At 39.9% G+C, this 22,176-nt stretch overlaps 1 protein-coding gene across 3 annotated transcripts; it reads right to left on the reverse strand.

Moving 5' to 3' along the window:
* Positions 1-617: 617 nt before the first annotated feature.
* AFG2B (AFG2 AAA ATPase homolog B) lies at positions 618-16,397 on the reverse strand. Of its 3 annotated transcripts, XM_007169697.3 has the most exons (8): positions 15,247-16,397; positions 14,060-14,245; positions 8,794-8,952; positions 5,596-5,805; positions 4,853-5,077; positions 3,383-3,517; positions 2,370-2,495; positions 618-895 (listed from the first exon to the last, which is right to left on the reverse strand). In XM_007169697.3, exons 1-8 carry the CDS (start codon positions 16,339-16,341, stop codon positions 728-730), a joined length of 2,304 nt encoding a protein of 767 aa, XP_007169759.1. In that variant the 5' UTR covers positions 16,342-16,397; the 3' UTR covers positions 618-727. The 3 variants fall into 3 exon arrangements, 2 of the variants coding, with proteins under 2 accessions (XP_007169759.1, XP_007169760.1); XM_007169698.2 differs by lacking the exon at positions 3,383-3,517; XR_009007768.1 differs by lacking the exon at positions 618-895 and having other exon boundaries at positions 4,885-5,077.
* Between the last annotated feature and the right edge of the window lie 5,779 nt (positions 16,398-22,176).

Here is a 22,176-nt window from a genome sequence, read left to right on the forward strand (position 1 = left end):
GCAGATGTCACGTGCCTCCAGCTGTGATCTGAGGACATGACAGCACATACATATGCTCCACTGGTGATGCACAACCTGAACCTATCATGATGCACATCAGACAAACACAAATTAGGAACCAACTGTTCTATAAAATACTTAGCCTGTACTCTTCAGAAGTGTCAAGGTCAAGAAAGACTGAGGAACTGTTTCACATTAAAAAAGGCAAAGAGGCTAAAGAGACATGACAACTAAGTGCAGTGTATGATCCTAGACTGGATCTTGTAATGGGAAAAAAATTACTATTGGAACAATGGATGAAATTCATCGTCAATAGATTAAAATGTATCAATGTTAAATTTCTTGAATTTGATAACTGCACTGTGGTCATATAAGAAAATAACCTCATTTATAAGAAATGTACACTGAAATATTAAAGGGATAAAGGGGCATGATGTGTAAAATCTACTTTTAAATAGTTCAGAAAAATACTGTGGCGGGGAGGAGGGAGAGGGAGAGAGAGAAAGGAGACAAATGTAGGAAAATGTTAAAAATTGGTGAATCTGGGTTAAGAGTATATAAGAGTTCTTTGTATTATTCTTTTAACTTTTCTGTAAGTATGAAATCTTAGCTTATTAGGCACAAGTTTTTTTATTTATAGGAAATAACACACACAAAGTGTGAAGTTGCAAATTATAGTGCACGTTCACATTTCAGTTAATCCTTAAGCAGGTATGTAAAATAATTTTTAAATATCTTCTAAGTTAGAAAATCCTTGTTTCTGAAATAAGTTTTTATATAAAGTCAAATCCTTGTGACTTAAGGATGGTTTTACAGTCTTAAGTGATTCTAGAAAGTGCTCTTGTTTCACTGTGGTCGCTTCCAGCCCATTTTCTTGCAGAGCCAGCAAGGCGGCCTATAAGAGACAAACAACAGGAAATAATAAATATGCTTCATTGTTGTTTTACAATATATGGTAATACTTTAAAATCTGAACACAAAAATCTCAGTCTCACTTCATAGAATTTCAATATTCATGATGCTAGAAACATTAAGGTAAAAAGTTAAAGTGATTAGAAGTCCTCTCAGTAGACCATCTTTTCTTCTATATTAAATTCTAGCCTTAAATGGGTGGGGGACTGGGGGGAAAGCAGACTGCAGAATAACATAGACATTGTGAGTGCATATATTTTAAAGATGAGACCAACCATACTCCAGTATAAAATAAAAATTTTTTAAATCAACTATACACCAATAAAAAATAAATAAAATTTAAAAAAAAATGAGAGACTATATTCCCGACCTCAGAGTAGGAGTTTTTAAACAGGAAACAGCACTGATCGTAAAGGAACAGATCAACACATACTCGATGACCCACCAATTCTCTTTGTATACGAAACAGACATACACACACACGTATACCAATAGACACGTACAAGATTGTTCACAGCAGCATAATTCATAATAGCAAAAAAGTAGTAACACAAATGTTCAAAGATAAAATACATATATAAATGCAGCACATTCATATACTAGAATATTATAAGCAATAGAAATGAACAAACTACTGCTACATACAAAACAACGGATGAACTTCACAGACATAATCTTGAGTTAAAGAAGCAGACAGAAAAGCATACCGTATGGTTCCATCTATATAAAGTGCAAAAGCAGGCAAAACTAATCTCCCCAGTGCTGGAAGTCAGGAGAGTGGTTCTCTTTTGGGATAGAGTGGGAAGGCCCACGGGAAGCTTCTGGAGAGGTGGTTAATACAAGTGTGTTCACTCTATGTTAATTCAGTGCACTATATCCTTCTGATCTGTGCATTTTTCTGAATGTTATATTTAACACAAGTTTATAGAAAGGAAAAACCCACAGTGGCTGCCTTTTTTGGCAGCCAACATAAAGTCTAAATGCCTTAAAGTGACTTACAAGAACCTGTGTGATCTGGCCACCGTCCACTCCACATCTTCAATAATGTCATTTCTCACCTCCAATTGCTACACATTTTATTCCTTCTGCCTCAAACACTCCGCTTCTCTCCCTTAGCCTAGCTAACTCCCTAATCATCCTTCCAGTTTCAATGTACACACACCCTCTCTCAGATAGCCTTCTCTGATGCCCCCAGGTCTGGACTGGTGTCCTTCCTAGGTACTCCCACAGCACCCTAACTTCCCCTGACTCACTACATGTTTTAATTCAGTATTACCTCTCTGCACCTCCCCCACTGCCCCATCAACCTGTAAACTCTGAAGAGAAGGGACAGGACCACAGTGGTCTGTTTCACCTCACATGGTGCCTCCCTTTCAGTAAATACTGCCAAGTGAATGAAGTTCTGAATAAATGAAGAAATGTTTTGAACTATAGGTTTTCTTCACTAATTAACTTACTTCTTTGCAGAGGTTTCCAAGATCAGCTCCAGAGAAAAAACAGGTATCTGCTGCTACGTTTTCTAAGGAAATATCAGGCCCCATTGGCATGTTTTTTGTACAGACTTTCAGAATAGAAAGCCTGCCCTGGAACAAAATAAAAAATAATATGTTTATAACCTTACAACATTTATGTCTGACACAATGCTGTATTAAAACATTTCAAGTTAGAGTTTTCTATCATATTACAGAGAAAGTATATATATTTCAGAAACAAACAATAAGAATCACTTCTCAAGAAGTAAGAAAGTAAATGTGACATCATGATACATTTTAATATTTTTATAATTAATTAAAAAAATAGCCAGCCACAGATATAATCTTTAAGAGACTTGATGAATCTCTCTTTTGGGTACAAACAGTCCCATCAGACATGGCTCAAAAGCAAATACATAAATTATCAGACACAGTTTAAAAATAAAATAGATATAATTTTTTTCCCACCCCTTCAAAATCTGATAAAAGCCTAAGGAAGGAAAAAAATTCATTTTCTGTGTCTTTCACCACTCACTGCCAGTGGCTCTGGATGTGAAGGGCAACGGATTTACTGATTCTTTGGCTGTGGATACATTGTATAATCTTTGTAACCTCAGATTTCTCCACTGAAGAATAAGAATGCTGACCCAGATAACCTCCAAAACCCTTTTAACACTTTAGGATTCCTCCATTCTAGTTGCAAAATAATGTTGAGTAGACTCAATAAACTCAGTATTTTGAGTCTTCCACAAAAAGGAAATTACTACCTTGCTTTTAGGCTTATGTTTCTCTGAAAACAGGGCCAGAGTACCCAGCAAAAGCAGATGAAAATGATGATTTATGACGGGCCCAGGTAAGGAAAAACGTGGAATCCAATACAGGACACACACCGTGTATACCTACACCAGTAAGGGATTCAATTCTGCCGTCTTCTTAGAGCTCAGACACTGATGTGTTGTTAGAAATGCTCACACAGAGTAAATGTGCACAATGATTACCTTTTCATCTGGAGGTGGAATATAAATAATCTTATCTAATCTTCCAGGCCGTAACAAGGCATCATCTAACACATCAGGTCTATTTGTTGCTGCAACAATCATGACATTGCTATTAAAAACTTCCTGAAACTCTAGCTGAGGGAAAACATACAACACAAAGTAATGTCAATAAGTTGTTAACTATTAAATGTATTTTTTTTTTAAATTACAAATCAGAAGGTCCATTTGTTTCTAAATAGGGGGGTATTTTTTTCTTGGGACTAGAATGCTTACATTTCCTTTCCAGACCACCTTCTCAATATCAAGGTACCCCAGAAACAAATTATTATCAAAGAGCTACTCTGTGTACACATTGAAGGGAGTGATCGATCCTGAGGGGGCATCTCTCAGTGTGAGAACTGATGAAAAGCTTTACACCACAGCAGAGAACATCTATCTGTTGACCTAAATGCACCTGAGCCCCAGTGAATGATTACAACTTAAATGGACAACTTGAAAAGACAGAAGCATCTGATTAACACATGTATAGCTCTGAAAAGTCTTCGCTCTCATGTTCTTGAAGAGGGAGATTTATTTTACCTCTTTGTTTTCCTTCCACAGGTAGAAATATGACAATTAACATAAGCTGCATTTATATAAATCCTGAAGATAAGCAATATCTAAGAGCAACCAGAGCAAGGCCTTACACATGCTAAGCATTCAAAATTGTCATAGCAGTTCTCCAGTGATGTGATCTCTCAAAGCAATGAGTTCCCTATATCTGCAAGTATTTTAGCAGAGGCTGGGTAAACACCTGTCAGAGGCTATAGAAGGAAATCCTGCATGATGAGGAGATCTGATTAGAAAACCTGATGGGTCCCGTCAAATTCTAGTGGCATATGTTCCTAAGGAGCTGTAGGACTGTCTTTCCATGAAACAATTTAAAAAATGGGAAACAAGTAAGAACAAGAAAAAAATAAAAGAAAAAAAATTATCTGTCAGGAATTACTTAAGGATACCAAACTCTATATGGAGAAGGCTCAGAAGAGAGGAAGAGGATTTCCAAGGTCACTTTAACTTTGTTATAACCAAGGAAACCCATTCCTCAAGAAAACTGAAAATTTTCAATTACTGATCATTGGAAATAATAGTCTGTTTTGTTTCATTTCACATAAACAATTTTAGAAAGGGATGAACACTAGTTTTTCAGGGTATAAAAATAAGAAGAAACTCCCTTCTCCACTAGCAATATGTAGTTATGTTTCTAATCTTAGGAAAAAATTCACATTCATATATATCTAAGATACTTTATTATAAAATTTGCCTCACCTTTCCCAGGTAAATCACTATTTTACCAGCTCTGTAAAAGTCCTAAGAGTCACACTGAAATTATATAATTCTATGAAATGAATCCAGCATAGGAAAAGCTAGTGTAGATGCATTCTACTTAATGTTGGCCTGGAATTTTGGTGTATTCTGGCTAATAAATACCTCTTCGTTTTTTTCCAGCTCGTTGTATTTACCATGTTGATCTGATTTACTTCCTCTTCTCTCTATAGTCTTCAATCCAACACCATCTAATTCATTTAGGAGAACAGAAAGAACACGCTCTTGAACATTACATCCTGTTCTGCTGATTGATCGAGAGCCCAAGATTGAATCAATTTCATCCAAAAACACAATTGCTGGAGTATTTGCTCTTGCTTGTCGAAATACCTTTTGTTCGAAAAATGGAAATATTTAAAAGCTATACATCATGCCTTATTCATATGAATGTATGTTTTCTGCATTACTCTGTATTTATAATTTTTTAAGTATAAAAAGAAGAGAAAGATTCTAAATGTCTAAGAACTAGGGAATGAATAAATAAGGATAACAGTATTATATAGGGGTTAAAATCATATTTTCAAAGAATATTTAATATTATTGAATTTTAAAAGTGATAATATTAAGTTAAAAAATCACAGATATATATTACATCCACCCATTCCCTGCCCAAGGAAACAGAAAGACAAAGGAAATTCACCAAAATGTTAACGGTAGGTAGAGGAATTATGGAGGATTTCTTATTTACACTTTTCTATATTTTCTAAATTTTCTATACACAATCAGGTATAACTTTCCTAATAGGAAAAAAAGCCAGTTATATTTTAAAAAATAAGGTTTATCCTTAAGGCATGAAACAAAAACTCAAAAGTAAACTTAACTGCATGAGGGAAAATAAAAAAACAAACCTGAGACAAGACTTTTTCTGAATCTCCAACAAAAGGTGAAAAGAGATCAGCTCCGCTCACTGAAACAAAAGAGCAATGACAGCTCGTGGCCAGGGCCCTCACCAGGGTGGTTTTAGCACACCCAGGGGGACCATACAGGAGAACTCCCTTTGGTTCTGTCAGGCCCATCCTAACAAATTCCCGAGGGAATTTCAGAGGCCATTCAATGCTCTAAAAGTACACAAAAAGAGACAGGACACAAAAAGAGAGAGTTGTTTTAGTATAATGATGAACATCAAAAAATTCAGTAAATTCATGCATTCAACAATCCTCAGGTACCTGCTATGAGCTGGAAATGTGGTCCGATCCCCACACAGCAGCCAGTGATCTTATGACCTAAGTGAGGTCACATCACTTCCTGCTTAAAATCTTTCAATGACTTCTCATCAGAATTAGAATAAAATCCAAATCCAAACTCCTAACTTACCACTGCTTACAAGGCCTCACATAACCCATCGCCCAAACACCCCAGTTTGTTCCCATCTCACGGCCTTTACCTGCTAGTCTCTCTCTGCCTGAACACTCCCTTAAGATCTTTGTGTGCTATCCCTCATCATACATGTCTCCACTCATATGTCATTTCCTTGGAGAGGTCTTCCCTAACCACTACAGTTAAAGCAGACCCTCCTCCTCCTAGGCAGTCTACGCTACTACCCATCTTCTACTTTTGGAGCACTTATTCATTTGCTATCTGAAACTACTATTTTTCCATGTTGAGTTTGTCATTCTGCTCCTGCTAGAATGTAAGTGAAGTTCACCTCTAAATCCCCATCACCTAGAATGACACCTTCACAAAGTAGGCACTCATAATAGTAAGTAAATCCTCACTACCTCTGAGGTAGGTGGTTTTGTTATCATCATAACTTCACAGATGCAGAAACTCGGGCTTAAAAAGTGAAGTAACCTGCCCAGATCTTATTATCTTATTGCTAGCGAGGCAGCAGAACTAAGACTAACCCCAGACAGTGTAGATCAAGAGCACAACTCTTAACTACTGATATATTGCCTCTACAGAAAAGGACAGACAAGACCCCTGTACCTAGAAACTCCTATTTTAGCTGGGGAGACAGGCTTGTAAACTAACAAGCAGACCAGAGAAGGCCATTCCACAGACAAGGAACAGTATATACAGAGACACATGAAAGCATGCAATTCATCTCCCAAGAGTAAGCAGGAACAGAGGGGAGGATGAGGGAGGCAAGATGTGATAGAGCTGAAGTGGAAGTAGGGTTCAGATCACATTGGGCCTTGACAGTTTTAGTCAACAATGAGGAAGCCGTATAGAGAATGGATAGAAGGAAATGAAACTAGAGGGAGGGAGACCACTTAGCAGTCTCTTGCAAGGATTCAGACTACAAAAATAATAAGGCTTGATGTGTCACAGGCAGCGGAGGTGGTGTGGGAGGGATGTATATGAAACATAAAATGTAACTGTATTTTACGCAGGGGAAATCCAGAGGGGAAGTTACGTGATGCATGACATGACTCCATGCATTTAGAAGACAGGTTTCTGACTGAGGGGATGGGGTGACCGGCTGTATTCACTGAGGGAGGGAATACAGGTGTAGAGGTGGAACTGATTAGCTGAACTTTGGACATGCTGAGTTTGAGATCCCTGGAAGTTATCCAGTAGGCAGGCATTTAAGTAGTTCTAATGATCAAAAGAACTATCTGTGCTGGATATAAAGATTTCTGAGTCAGCAGTTTTCAGGGGACAGCTGAGGCCTGGGGCATTGAGGAGATCAAAGGCTCACTCAGAAAATGCAAAAAGAAAACTCTCAGGAGCTTGGAGAACTAACATTTAAGGTAGAGGACAGGAGTGCTCAGAAAGGCAGGAAAGCTTAATATTCAGAGCTAAAGAAACAGTGTTTCTAACAGCAAGGTGTTATTCATCTCCCGCATGTATTTTGTGAAGATTAAATGAGACAAAGCATGTAAAAAATTAGGGGGGCTTCCCTGGTGGCGCAGTGGATAGGAGTCTGCCTGCCATTGCAGGGGACACAGGTTCGATCCCTGGTCTGGGAAGATACCACATGCTGCAGAGCAACTAGACCCGTGCGCCACAACTACTGAGCCTGCGCTCTAGAGCCCACAAGCCACTACTACTGAGCCCGTGTGCCACAACTGCTGAGGCCCGCATGCCTGGAGCCCGTGCTCCGCAACAAGAGAGGCCACCACAGTGAGAAGCCTGCACACCGCAATGAAGAGTGGCCCCCGCTCGCTGCAACGAGAGAAAGCCCATGTGCAGCAACGAAGACCCAATGCAGCCAAAAGTAAATAAATAAATAAATAAATAAATAATTAGGGCATATTATAAACGTGCTTATCCATGGACACAAGGATTCCAGGGCTCACTGTAGATATAGCTTCCAGTTAAGACAAATAAATTATAATTGATACTTATAAATCAGTCTTGTGTGTGTGCAATTAGAGAAACCTACTTCCTTATGGCAGGATCACCCAAAGGGGTATTGGCAAAATCAACTGCTGAACCTGCAATGCAGGTAAGAAGGGCTGAAGAGAGCTGTGTCCCTCAACAGCCACTGTGAGAACCAGTATCAAGTAGCCACCCAGGCCATACTGTTTATTATAATTTTGTGTTTTTACCAGTCCCAGGGCAAACTCAGGCCTATGAACAGAGAATCTGTATTTGTATAGCCCACGAACTAATAAGAATCGTTTTTACATTTCCAAATGCTCAAAAAAAAAAAAATTCAAAAGAATACTACTTTGTGACGTGAAAATTATATGACTTCAGTGTCCATAAATAAAGTTCCATCAGAACACAGATACTCACATACTGTCTACGACTGTTTTCGTGCTACAATGGCAGGGTTGAGTGGTTGCAACAGAGACCACAAAGCCTAAAATATTTACTCTCTGGCCCTCTACAGAAAAGAGTTTACTGACCCCGGTCTAAATTATAAACTCTTTAGAGCAAAAAGCAAACAAAAAGAGGGTGAGGCAGGAAAGTATGAAAAATAATATTTGATGCCTATAGGGTCCAGTTAAATAAGGACTGAAAATCGACCATTAGATTTAGATGTTAGGATCGCATTAGTGATGACGGCAAGAAGTTTCAGTGCAGCCTGTTTTCACCATAAAGCATTACACTTAGACTGTCATATTCTACTGGCTTAAGCAGATTCTCTATCTCACCTGTTTTAACTTCAGTTTTACGTCTTCAAGGCCACCAATCTGCTCCCAGCCAACAGGCTTGATGTCCATCAGTCCAATGACACTTCGAAATGAAGAGGGCTGGATCTTTTTAAAAGCTTCAAGGAAGTCTGTTTCATCAATCATTGGATTGTCCTGGTTCTGAAGAAATCCACCCCAAAAAGCAAAATCAAACCAAAAATCAGGTGGGCCTTTTTTGTGGTACACAAACACAATTACTTTTTAATTTTAAATCCTCTTTTGAATTTATACATCTATTTTGTTATGACTATAAAGAAATTTGTAACACATGGTATAAAAAAATTAAATGTCTCCCCCTCAACTCCACCAATATTCATCCCCAGAGAATGTCAACAGTCTCCTGTGTATTCTTCCAGTATGTTTTATGACATATGTATATGCTTTCAAAGAGATACACAAATGCGACCATACCATACATATTAATTTGTACTTTTTCATTTATCTTAGAAATCTTTTCATGTCAACTAATACAGCTCTACCTCATTCTTTTTGACAACTGCATATTGTATGAGTATTTTAACAACATCCTTCTGTTGAACATAGGTTGTTTCCAGTCTTTTGTTATTAAAAACAAAGCTGCAACTGAAAGTCCTTGTGCACATGCTCAAGTATTTTATATATTTCCTCAAAGTAGAATTATTGTGCTTAAGAGTATGCACACTTACAATTTTCACAGCTACTACTAAACTGTCCTCAAAGCTGCACCAATATATGAAGCTGTTCTCCCCACACCTCTCCAACAATGGACATTACCAAACCTTAAATTTCTGCCAGTGTGACAGAGGAAATGGTGCTCACTATTGTGTTAATTAAATTTCTTTAATCAAGAGTGAGGTAGAGGAAATAATGGAATTAGAAAATCAGTTTTGCAACCATCGCAGTAAAGGCTGTTTAGGGCAAGAATCAATGGATGCTAATCTAGGGGAGGGAAAGTTTGATGAGGAACAGGATATCTGCATTGTCTCAGAGGGTTTCCTCACAGATTTCTTATTAGTTGCAAAGGGAAAAATAGCAGCTATACAGCAGATAAACTGGACAAAACCTTGACTGATTGATCACATCAGTCACCATTAGGGACACCACCAATGAGGGGCAGGTGGACGTATTGTGCCTCCACATGTGACATCATAAGAAGGACACACTATCACTTATGTAGTATCCCCAATGGGCATGCATAACCTGAATCTGACTATGAAGAAACAGACAAACCCAAACTGACAGAAGTCCTATGAAATCACTGACCTGCATCCTTGAAAAATGTCAAGGTCAAATGTCGCACACATACCAAAAAAGTGCTAAGGAAGTGTACAAGATAAAAAGAAACAACAAACTAAACACAATACATTATCCTGGACTAGATCCTGTACTGGAGGAAACGAATGCTACAAAAATTGATACAGTTAGCAAAATTAGAATAGGAACTGTAAATCTGACAACATTTTGATCAATGTTAAATTTCCTGAATATAATGAGATTATACATACTTGTTCATAGGAAATGGACATTAAAATATTAAGGGCTAATGGGTTAAGATGCATGCAACCCCTTCTCAAATGATTCAGAAAAAAAAAAATGTGTATACCTAGGCAGTTGACCCTTGAACAACATGGGAGTTAATCCCCGTTTAAGTAGAGGTGGCCCCCCATATCTGCCATTCCCCACGTCTGTGTGGATTCAACCAACCCCAGACGGTGCAGTACTTATAGTATTTACTATTGAAAAATATCCATGTATAAGTGGACTGGTGCAGTTCAAACCTGTGTTGTTCAAAGGGCAACTGTACAGAGAGAAGAAGAGAAAAGAGAGAATGATAAAGCTAATTTGGCAAAATGTTAAAAACTGGTGAATTTGGATAAAGGATTTAGCAGTTCTCTATATCATAACTCTCCCTGAAGTTTTAATTATTTCAAAATAATAAGTTTTTAAAAAAGAAAAAGAATCAAAAGACTAATTTTTAAAGAAAGTTGAGGATTTTTCATGTGTATAAGCCATTTATAATCCTTTTACTGTCAACTATCAGTTCATATCTTACTACCCATTTTCTCTTGGATTGTTGGTCTTTTCTTATTGCTTTGTGAGAGTTCTTTCTACACCAAGGAAATTGGTCTTTTGTCATGGGCTGAAAGTATTTTTCCCAGTCTGTCTCATGTCTTGCCTTTGCTTATAGTATTGTTTATTCGTTTGTTTTGCTTTTGAACTTGTCATCTTTCTTTCTTTTTTTTTTTTTTAATAGCATTGTTTTGCCATTCTAAAATGGTCAAATCAGTAAATCATTTCCTTTCTGGTTATTAAAAACTTATATTTCTATTTGTAATATCTGTATTATATTTAAGTATTTGCCCTCTTACATCAAATTCTGAACATTTAGTTATCCCCAAATTCCCATTTTCAATAACAAACTATTTTATCCCATTTATGAAAGATTAAATAAGTGAATATGTATACGTGGAGCTTTTCTGAACAGTGTTCCTAAAAAATGTCAATAATTGTAACCTCTGGGAGGTGAGATTTCAGACAATTTTTACTTTCTTTATAATTTTTATCTTGTTTAATTTCTCACAAAGAATGCTATTAAATAGTTTTCTGAAATAGTGCTTTTTTTTTTTTTTTTTTTAACTAGCTAGTAGTATTAGATATTGGGTAACTGAATACTAATTAATTTTTAGGTAACACCAACTAACATTTGAAAATCCCATGTACACTTGCAGATTACTTGTGTGTACGCTATTCACTTGATTTTCATAATCCTTTCAGGCAGGTAAAAATCCTTTCCCCTCTATGTGTATATGTGTGTGTGTTAAACTGTCTTTCTAACCCTTTAATAGGCCTACTTGACAAAAAGCTGAACAAACTGTGATGCGCCCTTGCCTGCCCTGGCACAGACAGAGGCGGCAGCAGCCCCTCAGCTGCCTGGGGAGGGAAAGAAGAAAAAGATGGAGCCAGTACCTTCCCAGATGCCTCTGTCCCTTCTTCCTTTTTGCCTTTCTTTCTTCCACTTCCCCTGGTTGTTTATGAACTGAGCCATCACCTGTGGTAACTATGCCTGGGCAGGCCCCTCCTGAAGTAGCAGTGGGCTCCACCCTAGGACGGCTGCAGCTGGATGGTCCACCTAAGCCAACGTGCTTAAGGTCAAACCTGGAACTTCAAAGCAGAGGGAATTCTAAATGTAAACCTCCTTTCCCACACCCTGGTATTCTTGCCCTCCCCTCAAGAGGCATATATCCTCAAATCTTCACACATGGGACTTGTCATTAAATCTTCAAGCGGTTTTGGTTCTAAACCGAAAAGATGAGGACTTACAAGTTCACATAACTCCTTCCCCACCTTTGGTGTAAGAGTAAAAATAAAGGAAGGGAAAATGAGGAAGGATATAAATGACCTAGGTAAAAAGGTTTTCAAAATTTAGGATGATAAATCATCCTTTTATAGCTTAAACAAACTCAGAATTAGTTTTTAAAAAATTATAAGGTCAAAGAACAATTTTAACGTTACAACAGAATCCTCAGCATGCTGAAAATAATTTTTTTCTGAAGGGGTTTAGGGATTCAGGATGACATTACATAAAAGTGAACAGATTTTCCAATCTATAGTGTTGATAACTACTATATTTAAGATAATATCCTAACTATTTTTAAGAAAAGCAGTCATGAATTAAGGATTTGAATGTCCAAGATGAATTTAAATAAAATTCCAGGCACCTAATCGTCTCCTGAGTTAGAAAAGCTTATTTTCCCTTCAAGATGCTTATTAACAACAAAGGGAAAAATAGTATCTTGACAATGGAGAACTTTCAGAGATACCACCTTATCCAAGAAATCAAAATTAAGTTCACCAGTAATAGGACAAAGATATATCATTTCCTACCTAACAGATGCAATGAGAAGAACACAGTATCATTTCTGTGATATTTCTGCCAAAAATGCAAAACCTGAATCAAATCATGAGAAAACATCAGTCAAACCCAAACTGAGGAATATTCTACAGAATAACTGAACTGTACTTTTAAAAAATTAAAGTCGTAAAAGAAAGACTGAAGAATGTTTCTAGATTAAAGATTAAGCAACCATGACAGCTAAATACAATGTGTAATCCTGGATTAAAAAATATTTTTTTCTTTTTTCCTTTTAAAATTTTTGCTACAAAGGAAATTAGTGGGACAAATGGTGAGATTTGGTTAAGGTCTATATAGATTAGGTAGAAGTATCATGTCAGTGTTAATTTCCTCATCTTGATAATTGTACTGTGGTTTTAAAGTCCTTGTTTTTAGGAAATACACACTTAAATTTTCAATGCTAAAGGGGCATCATGGCTGCATTTGAGAGTATGAGTATATATATATATATACACACACACATAAACATTCATACACATGAAGAGAGTATGATAAAGCAAAAGTGGTAAAATGTTACATTTGACGAATCTGTGTGAAGGATATACAAAAATTCTTTGTACTATTTTTGCAACTTTTCTCTAAGTCTGAAATAGATTCAAAATAAAACAAAAATTAAAAAGAAATAGGTTTGCTTCTTCTGGGGCCACACTCTCTTTTTCCTGACGGCTCTGGGCTTCAGCACTAAAGAGTTACTATGGGAGTGGGGGAAAACGCTCTGGGCAAACCTGAAGAACTCAGCTCTCTGTCCCTACTTTCAGTCATATACTATTCATATGGAGTTCAGATGTAAAAATATATGTAAGAGGACTTCCCTGGTGGCGCAGTGGTTAAGAATGTGCCTGCCAACACAGGGGACACAGGTTCGAGCCCTGGTCTGGGAAGATCCCACATGCTGCGGAGCAACTAAGCCCGTGCACCACAACTACTGAGCCTGAGCTCTAGAGCCCACGAGCCACAACTACTGAGTCCGCATGCCACAACTACTGAGCCCGTGAGCCACAACTACTGAGCCCATGCACCACAACTACTGAAGCCTGCATGCCTGGAGCCCATGCTCTGCAACAAAAGAAGCCACCATAGTGAGAACCCCACGCACCGCCACAAAGAGTAGCCCCCGCTCACCACAACTAGAGAAAGCTCACGCGCAGCAACGAAGACCCAACGCAGCCAAAAATAAATAAATAAATTTATTTTTAAAAAAATATGTTAAGAAACAGCTGTCAATGGTATCAAAAGTTTGAAGAAAATTTACTTACCCCTTTTTTTAATCTCCAAATTAACTTGTTACATTAATAAAAGGGTTCACATAGAAGGTCATAAATCAATCCTTCTTACCTTCTCACTATGAAGCAGAGCGTGCATGGCAGCCTCCCTACAGAGTGCGGTCAGGTCTGCGCCAACATAGCCAACCGTCATTTCTGCAAGGAGGCTCAAATCGACTTGACTGGAGATGGGCATCTTTGAGGTAATCACTTGTAGAATCGCCTTTCTTTGTCTAAGTGTGGGAGTTCCAATGACAACCTATGTGCAAAGCAAGGAAAGAAACAGTTTACAGCTTAAAATATTATTTTTTTAATCCTCACAAACATGTATAATAATTTAGCGAACAAATTTGGAACTATTACTGTGTACTCTTGAGCATACCTTAGATTCTGAATACATGAAAATCCTTATCTTCCAGAGGAGTAACACTGGCTAGAAAGTTGCACAGTTAAAATTACATATGTCATTTAATAAGTTTTTGTTATTTTTGAGAACCTACCACGTTCTAGGAGCCAGTAAACTAGATAGTCTATGTCCCTGCCCTTATGGAGCTTATTCAGGAGACAGGTACTACCTGGTGGAGGAAGAAATCCACTCAAGTTCTAAACAGTTTATGCTAAAGTGGGCAATTATCACCTGTCTCTTTAGAATCCTACCACAAAGTTCAAACATCATTTAAATAATCACTATTCAAAATATTTAGTAGAAATCAAGAATGAATTTAGGATTGAAGTTTATAAAATAGGACAGCTTTTAATATTCAACCTTCCTGGCAACTCAGGGAGCAATTGTGGGATAGGAGGCTGGCGTTCGGACAAGGGATGAATAAATCTAGAAGAGTTAAATGTCTGCGATTATTTAGTCCTTCCCTGCCTTCCCCCTTATTTCAATACATTTGTTTCTTGAGGCTATCCTACTCTAAATTCTCATTCCAGATCCTTAAGAGTTTAATATGTTTGTAGCAGTCCTAGTTCCCTTAAAAACTAACACTACTGATTATAGTACTCCCCATTCTCAGGACCTGCACAACTCATCCCTAACGGCCCCCTTGCTTCTCAGAACAATTTGACTCTGGAGGGGGAAAGGGTCCTGGCTCACAGATCATTTGTGGAGCAGAGAATGGGTTCTCTGCTTTACAGAGCCCCACTCCAGCTTCACTGACTTCCAAACCTAAGTGGCAAACGCCTCGGGGCAGCCAACCAGGGCCAGAAGAGGCCGGGGTTCCAGGGTTAATGGGCTAGCTGGCTGAGCCTATTTACCTCTCGGTCGAATCTCCCAGGTCTGCGCAGCGCTGGGTCTAGCGCGTCCGGCCGGTTGGTGGATCCCACAACCACCACCTCCCGGCCCTCACTGATGCCGTCTAGCAGCGTCAACACCTGGGCCACCACGCGGCTCTCGGGGGCTTGGTGTGGGTCGCCCCGCCGGGGACACAGGGCGTCCACCTCGTCCAGGAAAAGAAGGGTGGGCCTGCGGCTGGCCAACTCCCGGGCGTGCTGGAAGACCCGCCGCACGTTCTCCTCGGTCTCCCCGGGCCGGGAGCCCTGCAGCGTGGGGGCACTCACGGCCACCAGCTCCGCGCCCGCCTTTCGGGCCACGGCCCGCACTAGCTGGGTCTTGCCCACTCCGGGGGGGCCGGCCAGGAGCACCCCGCGTGGCACTTCTAGCCCCAGCGAGGCCAAGGCGCGGGGGTAGCGGAGCGGCAGGTGGAGGAGCTCCCGCAGCGAGTCGGCCGCCTCGGAAAGGCCCCCCAGGGGCACCTCGGGCTGCGGCTCCGCTTCCGACGGAGGGAGCCCGCTCAGACTGATGTGGGTGCGAGGGGTGACCAGCCCGGCCGGATTCGGGTTGGGTGCCCCGCTGACGATGTGCAGGGCGGCCACCGGGCCGGGAGCGCCCGGAGGAGCGGCCACCACGTGGCCCAGAGAGACCGGACGGTTCCTCAGCAGCTCCTGCGCCGCCTCCAGCACCGCAGCTGGATTTGGGGCACCGGGCACGCCCGCCAGCTCCCGCAACACCGGCCACACGGCGAGATGCCGAAGGGGTGGGCAGGGCACTAACCGGAGTCGGCTCAGGTTGAGACTCCCCCGGGACCCCGGCCCCCCCACTGCCGCCCCCGGGCTCGCGCACTGCGGATCCAGTTGCACAAAACCGTCCGCTCCATCCCGCCGCGGCCAGGCGGTGCAGAGGCAGGAGCCGCCGTCAGGCAGCGAGATCTCCACCGCCGAGCCCAGGTGCGCGCCTAAGGCGCGGAGGGCCGCCGGGCCCAGGCGACAGCGCTGGGTGCCCCGGTCCCTAGCGTCGACGGGTAGCAGCTTTAAGAGCGGCCCTTCGGAAAAGGGACCTGAGTCCGGAGCCATTGCTCACAGAAGACGCAAGGCCCAGGAAAGTGGAGTAGGAATTCCACCCGGGCCAGAAAGACCGGTACACAGAGCTCCTCTGCCGGAAGCACGAGATGCGCATGCGCCAGGGATCAGTTGCCGTTCCCTTACAGGAGGCAGAAAGGACCAATCGGAAAGTTAGATGAAGTTAGACGAAGTTAAACAACGCTCGGATCCTCGGGGCTAGTTTGCTGTGGTGCTGGGATTGATGAACTCCAGTCGTCCTTTCCATAGCTTTACGGACAAGGCCTTCGTCACGGGTGTCTGGGAGGCAGCGTAAGCTACCTTCACTAGGTCATTAAGCATGTACCTTGGTGGTTTGGGGAGTCGCCACATAGCATTCTCTTTCCCTGGCTCCCGGACTCGAGCATCACCATCTGCGCTTTTGGAGTATCAGCCTAGAGACTTTGCTATTTTGTGAAAAAACCTCGACAGTCCTCAGGGGCACAGTATTTTGGAGTGCTCTGACGCTAATGTCTTAGGTGACTTGGAGTGGATGAGAAATACAGCCTTGGCACCTTCAATAACCTGGGTTCCAACCTGTTTGTAAAGTCCATGCATGTCCTTCGTATACAAAAGCACCAGCCGAGCAAAAGAGAATCACAGTGTAGCATTTTAAATCCCTTGAAGAAGGGAAAGAAGGAAAACCAGGCCATCTGACTTAGTTGTGGCACACCAGTACATTCTGTTCATATTCCTGACTTCTCCTTTGGATGTTCTTTGACAACAACTTTATCATAACCTCTTCTGTTCATGTGATTAAGTCCTTATTGTCTATCTGGGGCACAACAGTACTAAGTCCTGTATTAGAGGCAATGCCTGTCTACATTATTAAGACCTCCACCTAATATTCTCTTTCCACCTCTCCTCTCCCCTCCCCACCGGGAATTACTCTTTCCTCCTATCCTTTTAAATTCTGCTCATCAAAAAGAGCTACAGATATTCAAAGTCAAGATAATATGCCTTGTTTTTTATCCTACTCACATCTTTCTACCTCTGTTTTTCCCACTTTCACTGAAACCCAAATTTATGTGATTACAAAATTGAGATTGCAGATGGAATGCTTAAGTCACTGGGGTTTGAGTGCTTTTTCTTCCTACTTATGCAAATAATCAGCTGCAGACTCTATAGTGGTCTCTTCTCAGTGGAAAGTACTGTCAGATCTGGGATCTTATGACTAATGCCCATTCCTGGCCTCACTCTATCCAAACCTCAGGGCAGACACTATGACTAACTTCTGGAGTCCACAGTCACTTATCAGATCTCTGCTGTATGTTTCCAACTACTGTGCTGGAACAACTTAAAAGGAATTAGAAAATAGCATAATAAGAGGAGGTCCTGAAATGGGTAAATCACCCATTACATCCTGTTTGCTTCTTTCTCTTAATCGTATTGCCTTCTATTCTCTTTGGAGAACAAAGACTCTAAACTCAGACTTTTCAAGAACAGCTTTGTATTTTCTGAAATAAAAAGCCAATTTTTTTTTTTTGCAGCAACACGATGGACTTAGAGATTATCATACTAAATCAGAGAGAGAAAGATAAATATCATATGATATCTCTTTTACATGGAATCTAAAAAAAGGGTACAAATGAACTTATTTACAAAACAGAAATAGAGTCCCAGTTGGAGAAAACAAACTTACGGTTACCAAAGGTGAAGGCGGGGGGGGGGGGGGAGGGGGAATAAATTAGGAGATTGTGATTAGCATATACACACTACTATATATAAAATAGATATCTAATAAGGACCTACTGTACAGCACAAGGAACTCTACTCAATATTCTGTAATAACCTATATGGGAAAAGAATCTAAGAAAGAATGGATATGTGTGTATGCACAACTGATTCACTTTGCTGTACACCTGAAACTAACACAACATTGTAAATCAACTATAGTCCAATAAAAAATTTTTAAAAAGCCAATGTTTTTACCTCTGAAGATGTGAACATAATGCCCATTAAGTTATTCAATTATGATACCTCTACCTCACAGAGGTTCTTTTATTCTGGTTCCAAGAAGCTTTGGGGATCCAAAAAAGGGAAAGAAGACAGGACATGATAACTGTCCTAAATATGCAAAGGGCCGTCATACTAAAGAGTTGGCAGATTTATGTATATCTATAATGCAGAACTGGCCAGGAAGTGAAAGTTTAATGGAGTGAACACAAGACTCTGCCTCCTCATGTGGTCATGTGCAAGAAGTAGGAGACATAGCCAAGGGGCATAACCAAAGCCAATATAGGGAAGCAAATAAAGTTAAATCACTCTTAGAATTTTCTGAATTTGGTTTAAAACAGATGTATAGGCTGCAGTATTAGGGATATGATATGAAGGAAACCACATGTTGCTTTGGATTGGTCTGAAAGGTTGACTTTATACAAGGTTAAGCTAGAATTCTCTGACCTTGTAGGACCCATATACCCAGAAAATAGTCACTTCTCTCTATCCCTAAAAGGTTGAATTCTCACCTTAGGTTGCAAACAAAAGCAAACAGAAATCCTGTTCCTGGACCTTCAGCTATTATCCACACATTCTCAGCAGAACTATAACTGGCTTTTCTAGTCAGCCAGTGAAATCCACTGTGTCCCTTTAGGTCAGACCATTTGCAACACTATTATTTCAACTACCTTAATAGCCACATTATCATACCAGTCAATCACATAGTTTTCTTCTTGTGGGAAACCACTCTAATAGGAGTTGTGTGGTCCTTTTGCTTGTTTTTAATATGACCCAAAATTTGATGATTCTACGAACTGAAGAGTAGCAATTAAAGCACCAAAGGTTGAACCACTAGAGGGAGTCCAGAACCAAATAAGCCCTAAGGCTGTAAAATTTTGAGTTTGAAGTGTTCTCAACTGTGGTTCTAGGTTTTCCCAAGATTCACACCCAGGTGTATGAAACAATCTGTTGACTATATAGTTACTTATTTTCACATAATTTCTACATGCCTCAGGCCAGGTATAACTCACTTCCCACATTGTTCACATTATCCTCGGTACTGAATACTTCATTTGTCCTTTGAAATGAAGGTCACTGTTTCCCTCCCACGTCCAAAACTGTGTGGGAGTAGTCATGAATGCTTAGGCATTTTTCAAAATTTTCTTTGGGAAACTTCTTTCCATGTTTCTCTCCTACTCCCAGACCCTCAAACTTTTCTGACTTCAAGCAGACTCAATATGTTTCATTGCCATGAAACAGTGTCTGACCTGCTTTGGTGCCACTGGGATGGATTCTAGGCAAACATACCACTTCCAAACAGAATTCATCAATTCTTCCTTTGGCTTTCCTCAGCGTGTCACCTGCACCCCTTTTAGTACATGGCTTCATTATGCCTTGAATGAGCTAGTTGTTTTCCTACCTGTCTTCCCTCTACTCCCTTCTTATTTTAAGAGTTGGCACTGTGTGTTATCTTTAATCTTTCATTCTACCTTTTCTCAACAGGGCCTAACTACTTGCTGTATGATCCTTAGCAATCCATTTAACCTTTCTGAGCCTGATTCTTGTAATCTATAAAATGGATTATTGTTGAGGATTAAGTGAGATAATATTATTTTTTAAACTGAAGTATAGTTGATTTAGAATATTATATTAGTTTCAGGTGTACAACATAGTGATTCAATATTTTTATAGATTATATTCCACGAGGTTCTATTATCTTAATTGTAATGATTATTGTCCACCTTATAAGGACGTTATAATGTATAAAAATTTCTTTTGAAAAGTAGAAAACTATTGGTATGTAACATAAGGCTCTACTAAACAGTAATAGCTATATTTAGAGGGTGCCAGTCACAATTCTAAGTGCTTTACATGTGTGATCTCATTTAATCCTCCCAATAATCTTGGGAGGTTGGGATGATTATTTCTAATTTACAGATGAAGGAACTGAGGCACAGAAAGGCTAAGTAACTTCCCCAAGGTCACACAGTTAGTAAGTGGCAGAGCTAGGATTCAAAACTAGCTCTGTGGTTCCCACTCTGAACCACTACACTATGTTATGCTACAATCAAATTTCGGTTTACCAGCTAGGTTCACTTGTTACTTCTTAGTTATGTGACCTTAGGCAAAGCTTAAAATTCTAAACCTAATTTTCATCATTTGTAAAACTGATAAAAGTAATTCCTATCTCACAGATTTATTTACTCAACAAATATCTATTAAACTCCTCCTGTTTGCTATATGCTGGGCATATTGCAATATCACGTTGATTATAGTCACATAAAACACTTGGCATACTGCCAGGCACATGGTAAGTGGCCAATGTTAATTATTGTTTTAATTAATAACAATAAGCCAATAACTTCTCTGACACATGTTTCCTATTACTCAGCTAGAGATTATGTTCTGATCATCACCATATTGTCATTTCTACTGGTCCCTTAATTCTATTTTTAATATTTTTGTGGCACTGTTCTATAGGATATTGCCTTGCTATCATAGCAAAAACAAACAAAACAAGACAGCAATACAAGCATCTCTCAGGGCTAAACAGAGAAAGTGCTTTAAATGGCTACTTTCTGATACATAGCTAAGGCTGGGTGAGGCATGCAAAATATATGCTTACTACCAAGGAACATGAAGTATTGGGTTGGCCAAAAAGTTCGTTCTGTAACATCTTACAGAAAAACCCACACAAACTTTTTGGCCAACCCAATATATTTGATGAATGTGAAGCTGTGAGGACCATCAAATATAATCCTTTCAGGAAATGTACAATAAGGTCATCTTGGGAAAGAAAATAGCTCCACATTACATCTCCAGTGACATATAAAGAGCCCAGCAACACCTCTGGTAATCCAGACAGGAAGGGATGGCCTGCTATGCTCTACTGTGCTCTCCTGCACTGTACTTTGGTGCCCTGAGGGTCCATCCTGTGCTTGCCTTACCCACATACTGTGAGAGTCAGCAGTATTTGCTAGATTGCATAAGAGATTTTACCTCCCTAGATTGCTGATAATCAAATGAAATGATATATAGGAAATCACTTTGAAATATTACACACACACACAAACACACATGCAAATAGTGAAGAGTTATATACAAGAGTGTTGTAGTCACGTCCAGAGAATACCTGATGTAGAAAGCAGATGTGGAAAGTATTATCTTCCCCATTTCTGAACTTGCTCTCAGCATCTTTTTCTTAATGTGGCCACGCTTGCCTTCCTGTCTTGACTAGTTCCCCTTCTCCCCATTTCAGTTCCTGTTTTTAAAAATAAATTTATTTTATTTATTTATTTTTGGCTGCGCTGTGTCTTCGTTGCTGCTCACAGGCTTTCTCTAATTGTGGCGAGAGGGGGCTACTCTTCGTTGAGGTGCACGTGCTTCTCATTGCGGTGGCTTTTCTTGTTGCGGAGCGCGGACTCTAGGCATGTGGGCTTCAGTAGTTGTGGCGCACGGCCTTAGTTGCTCCGTGGCATGTGGGATCTTCCCGGACCAGGACTCGAACCTATGTTCCTTGCATTGGCAGGTGGATTCTTTTTTTTTTTTTTTTCTCACACACACACTGTATTTTATTTTTACAAGAGATAAATAGACTGACACCAAGCATTGTAAATGGATGACCACAACAAAAGCAACAATGATTGCAATTACCAAACATGAAACACACTCATACTATGTCATAATATTGACATTCAGTCCAGTAATCCTCCACTGTAACAGCTCCTTTACTTTGGCAGGTGGATTCTTAACCACTGCGCTACCAGGGAAGTCCCCCAGTTCCTATGAATAATAATAACAATAGTGAACGTGTAGTGAGTGGTGCTTTACATATATTATTTAATCATCATAACAACTCTGTGAGTTATGTAC

The sequence above is a fragment of the Balaenoptera acutorostrata genome, chromosome 3 (assembly GCF_949987535.1).
Source record: "Balaenoptera acutorostrata chromosome 3, mBalAcu1.1, whole genome shotgun sequence".
Lineage (NCBI taxonomy): Eukaryota > Metazoa > Chordata > Mammalia > Artiodactyla > Balaenopteridae > Balaenoptera > Balaenoptera acutorostrata.